The sequence below is a fragment of the Chlorocebus sabaeus genome, chromosome 9 (genome assembly GCF_047675955.1).
Source record: "Chlorocebus sabaeus isolate Y175 chromosome 9, mChlSab1.0.hap1, whole genome shotgun sequence".
Taxonomy (NCBI): Eukaryota; Metazoa; Chordata; class Mammalia; order Primates; family Cercopithecidae; genus Chlorocebus; species Chlorocebus sabaeus.
The window spans coordinates 21,206,199-21,212,198 of NC_132912.1; the positions used below are offsets into that span (position 1 = coordinate 21,206,199).

At 50.2% G+C, this 6,000-nt stretch overlaps 2 protein-coding genes across 3 annotated transcripts in view; one reads left to right on the plus strand and one right to left on the minus strand.

Moving 5' to 3' along the window:
* NEBL (nebulette) overlaps positions 1–2,458 on the minus strand; it is a 380,625-nt gene extending 378,167 nt beyond the window's left edge. For both annotated transcript variants that reach the window (XM_008002452.3, XM_037983388.2), the window contains exons 1-2: positions 2,355–2,458; positions 975–1,069 (exon numbers count right to left, since the gene is read on the minus strand). In XM_008002452.3, coding sequence (XP_008000643.1) covers positions 975–1,069; positions 2,355–2,423 — 164 coding nt within the window. In that variant the 5' untranslated portion in view covers positions 2,424–2,458. The remainder of the gene's footprint in view (positions 1–974; positions 1,070–2,354) is intronic.
* On the plus strand, positions 2,422–4,186 carry LOC103237978 (uncharacterized). The gene is made up of 2 exons (XM_008002443.3): positions 2,422–2,957; positions 3,070–4,186. The coding sequence occupies exons 1-2, from the start codon at positions 2,422–2,424 to the stop codon at positions 3,374–3,376; spliced, it is 843 nt and encodes a 280-aa protein (XP_008000634.3). The 3' UTR covers positions 3,377–4,186.
* The last annotated feature ends 1,814 nt before the right edge of the window (positions 4,187–6,000 follow it).

Here is a 6,000-nt window from a genome sequence, read left to right on the forward strand (position 1 = left end):
GCTTACAGTTGAAAACAGTCTGGGGTAGGGGGACGCTCACAGCAGTGGAGAAACATGTGCCTCTGGGCAGCAAGGTAGACATATGGAAACACTAGTCAAATCAAACCACCAGCAGCCTCGGGGAGTGATCTGAGCCCCTCCTGAGCCTGATCCTCTCCAGGCCTCAATTTCATTACCTGCTAAATGGGGGTAAAAATAGCGTCCCCTAACTTGTAGGGTCGTTGTAAAGATTAAATGATCAGTATGCATAAAGTGCTTAGAACAGAGCTTGACACATGGTGAGCGCGATATAAATGCTAGCTAATTGCTATTCTAGGCTAGCAGCATGCCTACACAAAAGCCTTCCAAAGAAGGCTTACCTTTTTTAATCCCCACCTACTACAACACTAACCAGCCGGAAGTACCGGGTCTACTGCAGTAGATCTACTACAACCGACCTACTACTAACCAGCCAGGAACACCCATGTCTTTGGTCCCATTCTTCAAACCACTCTTTGATTTCCTGTTTAAGCCCAGAATCTCTGCAGTGGTCTCAGCTAAGACCAAATGAGCAAGACTCCTTTCCATAGCAACTAGGTTCAGGTATGAAATTGCAGTATGGCAACATCCTATGATTAAAATGGAAATTGACACACGATTAAAATGGAAATCTACCTGACATGCACTTCAGAGCCCACACGTTCTCAGTGGGGAAGTTCTGCAGCTTCTAATAAGTGCCCCTAAGTCTGTAACACTGTGAACCTCAAAAACTAACCTGGTTGAAGATGCATAGAAGTTACCCAACACATTAGAAAGGCATAAAACGCAGTGATCATCAAAAAAGTGCATGGTTCCAGAGTCTGTGATATAAACAGGTAACTAGCCACTGCCACACCTGAGTGACACAGTGAGTCAGTTCTTCAAAACAGGCAGGTCCACTGGCTCTCAAGCTCTGAGGCTGTGCCACACCTGGACAGCATGTTGACAATACTTACGCATTACAATAGGGCTTCTTTTCATAGCCTTTGTAGTTGTTCATGTTGAGTGCCATCTTGCAGACCTCACAATGGAAACATCCTTTATGCCAATACTGGAAAAAAAAATTTAAAAATTCAGTACAATGCCAGTTCTCGCCAGGATGGGCACAGAAGGAAGGCTTTCTAGCGCATCACAGTCCCTGTAGCTGAAAATACTACAACAAAATGAGTGTAGGGAACTGTGGATGTGTTTACCTACTTTCAGCTAAATAAATAAAGCAGGCAAGCAGGCAACTCTGAAAATTGAGTCTTAAAGGAAGACTCACCACAATATACCGACGCACCATGGAAGAACTGTCAACGCTCTGTCGAAACAGCACTTCTATGAGCAGCCAGAAAAGAATTCTGAGCTCGGTTAATGAAGAAACGGGGCCCAGAGAGTGGCTTTGAAACCAAAAGGAAGCCAGTTCAAAGTGTCTAAATGCAGGGTTTGTAGGATCTCAACAAATATGTGTTCAGCCGAAGTCAGGCAAGCTGAGGGGGCTGCAGGAGGGATGTGTAAGTACCCCTACACCGGACCAGCTTGCACTAAAATGCTGGACCTCTGACTCTGCCTGAGATGACTGTCAAGATGACAGCTTGTTCTAACGAAGCATTTGTATCTTCAGACGCAAATTTCCCCAGAACGCCCCTGGCTGGTTTCAACTGTCAGTCACTCCGGATCGCTCCTGGGTGTCTCTCCCCGGCTGTTCATCTCCATCCCTCCCCGGGAAGGGCAGGAGGTAGGGCTGGAGGGGCCCGGCTACAAAACTACTTCCCCTGGAATTCCCCACCCGGTGGATTAGACACCCCTGGGTCCGGCTTGCCGCGCTGAGCCGGGGCTCTCCAGCAGGGATTATTCTTAGCAATGCGGCAGCGGCCGCCCCATGACATATTAATTACTATTTGCCTCTCCCCCTCGCCGCGGTCACAGGAAGCGCTAGGGGTGGGCGGTGGGGTGGGATTGCGGGCGGATCTGTGTGGCAGGGGTCGGGAGTATTGTGGAACACGAGTGGAGGTGGAGGGGGCGCGGCTCGCCGAAGTGCCCCCCTGGGTGCCCAGCCTGGTCCCTCCGGGGCCCGGGGCCGCGCACCGCCGTGCGCCCTCCGCAGCGGCTCGGCCGATGTCGCGCAGCCCCGTACCGCGACAAAAGCCCTTCCCGGTTCCGACACCACAATCGCCAAGCGTGTCTGTGACACTCCCGCGGGCGTCTTCGTTCGCGCGCCCTCCCCCCGTGCCAAGGCACAGGCACACGCACCGACCCACTCATCGCTTTCCATCCCAGGTGCCAAAACTTCTCGGAGCAGGTGCAGCCCGGCGCCCAGCAGGTCGAGGCTGGCCCGGCGCCCCCTCGCTCACCTTATCCAGGCAGTTGACTTTCTCGGTGGGATACACGACTTTTCCGCAACGGGCGCACTGGGGGTTCATGATCGCGATTCCCGGGGGCGGCGGCGGCGGCTGCTGGCTCCGAGGAGCCTCTGTGACATCCCCCGGCGAGCCCCGCACCGCCTCCGGGCAGGCGGGAGGGCTGCGGGCGGCTGGCGCCGGGTGGCGAGTAGGCGCTGGGCCCCGGGTGAGTGCACAGGGAGGGCGACGAGGCCTGGCGCCTGGGGCCGGCCGCGCTCTAGGGCTCGCAGGCGCTGGGGCTCGGCTCCGGCTCGGGCTCCGCGCCGCTGGCTCTGCGTCGCTCGCACTCCAGGTACGGGTGACTCACACAGTCACTCGCGCCCGCCCCTCGCGCTCACTCGCTCCCCCGCCTCGCCGCCGCCGCGCAGGCCAAACCCACTGGCGCGCCTGGACCGAAGTGGCAGGGAACGTGCACGTCGGGCACCCTGGGAGGGAGGGCGCAGCGGGGGAGGGGGCGGGCAGAGACCCGGAAAGCTCCGCAGACCGCCGCGGGTGCGACTTTGCGGCCTGGGGAGCGAGCCTCGCGCCACCGCCGCCGCAGGCCGGGGAGCCCAGGTGGGCGGCGGCTGGGGAGGGAGGGATCCAGGCGGGGGACGTGACAAACACCGGTGGGGAGAATGCTCAAACCCACGTACTCCCTTCTCTCCCTCTCGCTTCTCTTCCCCAGCCAGGGGCACCCTCATCCCAGGCTGACTGACGTCCCTGGCACCCAAATGTCGCGGGGAGTGCGGGGCCAGGGTGCGCCCTCCCTCCTCCTCCAGCCAGTAAAACCGGGGACAGCGGCACCCAGTCCCAGGGCGGAGGCCGTCTCTGCTGTGCGCAGCGACGCGCCCAGGCCCAAGGGCCGGAAGATCCGCGGGGAACCCGGAGACCCGCGTCCCAGAGGCGCCGAGGGTTGCACCGCGCCCGCTCCTACGGGCTTCTTCCGAGAGGTCGCTTCCCGCGCGTGTCCGCGGGAAGTCCTCGGATCCTAGATGAGAAAGAGCCTTCTCTCACCGGCTCCCAGACCCCGTGCTTTTTAATACCTGTCCTTGCAGAGCGACTGGTCATTTTTGGCCCGAGGCAAGCTTCTCTTGATTAATAAATGACCACGGCTCGTTTTAAGTGTGCATAGATGTATACATTGTATTGTTTTGCAATTCAACACCTCAAATATCTGGGAAAAGTTCTTCACCTGCATTAATGAAAGCAATTACAAACTCGTAGTCCAAACCAGAAGAGCCAGAAAATCAAGTAGAAGGCTCAGGGTAGGATGAAACCAAAGAGAACAGGAATCGTTTCTTGCTTTTAATCAGATGTCAGGTTATTGGACTCACTTGATGAGAGGGAGCAAAATGAATCAAACACAGCCTAGGTTCAAAGCCTGACCCCGCCATCTAATGACGTGACCTTGTGCAAATTCTTAGTCGCTCTGTGCCTCAATTCTTTAATCTACAAAATGGGAATAAGGATGCAGCTACCTAACAGCTTCTACCCTCCTGCTGTGAGGATTAAATGAGTCAGCAGTTCTGAACTGCTTCAATTGGCCTGGCTCAAGGGAAGCTCTAGGGAAGAGTCAGCTAGGATTATTATAAATTGGTTATAACAAAGAAGCGAATACATTCCGTTGCTAGCACACAGATTAAGACTCAATAATGCCACATACCAACTGCCACTGCTCTGACAAATATTTCTGTCATTTCAAAAAAAAATCATGGCTGCAGCTTTTCATGAAAAAAGCAAACCATTGGTTTCTCGGCCTCTTAAACAGCTGCACTGATGAACATATTCATAATAATGCTGTACTGTTTGACTTTCCAGAAGACGTAACTTCTTTAAATGTATTCACCAAATGCAACCGCCCCTGAGCCACTCACTCACTGCCATGTTCACAAGTCCACCTCAAAAGCAAATAAAATGAGAATTTGCTGTCAGAGAGGATCGGTTGTCTTCTAAAAATATTTCAGAGCTCGTTAGAAATGTATGAGGAGGGGGAAAAGATATGTGATCACCTGAAAGGCAGTAGTTTAAAAAAAAAAACATTTACATTTTCATAACTGTAGATCATGAAATATAGTTTGAGTATCTTATTCTCTTTTTCAAATTGTAAGCACAAAATTCAGAGCAAGAATGCTGGTGATATGTGACATGCATAGCTGATTACATCTGACCTTTTAACTGTAAGTTATGTTTAATCTTTTGTTTTTTTCTGAGACAGGGTCTAACTCTGTCACCCAGGCTGAAGTGCTGTGGCACAATCACGACTCTCTACAGCCTTGACCTCCCAGGCTCAGGTGATCTTCCCATCTCAGTCTCCTGAGTACCTGGGACCACGGGCATACACCACCATGCCCTGCTAATTTTTGTAATTTTTGTAGAGATGGGGTCTTGCTGTGTTGCCCAGGCTGTTCTCAAACTCCTGAGCTCAAGCAATCCTCCCACCTCAGCCTCCCAAAGTGCTAGGACTACAGGCATGAGGCACCACACCCAGATACATTTGATGATTTCTTACCGAACCAGCAGTGATCACAGTGCCTGATATACAGTATGAGTGAAATGAACAAATACATTAAAACCATATTTATGTGATATTTTATTCTCTGAAGAAGTGATACATGCTCAGAGTTACATTTTTCTCTCATTTTTTCTCATTTTCTACATCAAACCAGCTTCTAAGTTTCTTAATGCCATTTTACTGATGTAAGAAGAATTTTAATACCATCTGTCTTAAAAGGACTTCTTTATTTCCAAATTCAAAGTACTGTAAACAAAGAATTGGCAGAAACCTGTCCTCTAGCCAGCCTTCCCTCTTCAAGCAGATAAATGATTGAATTGTCTACCAGGGAGACCTTTGCCCTTCCATGTCTTTTTCACTTGACTGGTTAAGAAATTGTTCCTTATGTTAACTCTACCCTAATATCTCTGCTTTAATTTCAATCCTTTTCTGCTGGTGGTGACATCCACAGATATAAAAAACAACTGACCTTCATCACCATCCTAAAAACACTTCTATATTTATAAAGTTGAATTTTTTTTTTAGCTAAAATCCCCAAATCTGTTTACTTTTTCCTCCTGTTTATGAGAGCCCCATTTATGCAAGATCAATTATAATCACCTTTATTATTCAGGCTACATAAATTGAACTCCAAATAAAAGTTTTAAAGCATAACTAATATCACAAAAGGCCAAACAATGACATTGACTAACATCACTTTGGATGCAGAGCATGATGGATGGTATGATTTGTTCACAATTTTTTATTTCCTTCTATTCTGGCACATTTCCTATACGCAGTGTGTCTTTCCCCACTGAGCTTGACCCTGTGACTTCCATTGGCCAATGGAATGTGAGTAGACAAGACATACGTCGTTATCTGAGCAGAAGCTTAAAATGCGCTTGCATAGTTTGCTCCTGTTCTCCCACCCCTTTGGGCTTTGGCCCTTAGTCTTGAAAAGATCATACTGCAAGGGGGTGACTGCTTATTTGACTTTTGTCCAATGAGATGGGCTGAGCCATGCCCAACAGAGCTACAGCAAGCCCACAACCCTCACAGAACGGGAGTAAGAAATAATTGTTATTGTAAGTCACTGAGATTTGGGGGATTTTTACTGCAGCAAAA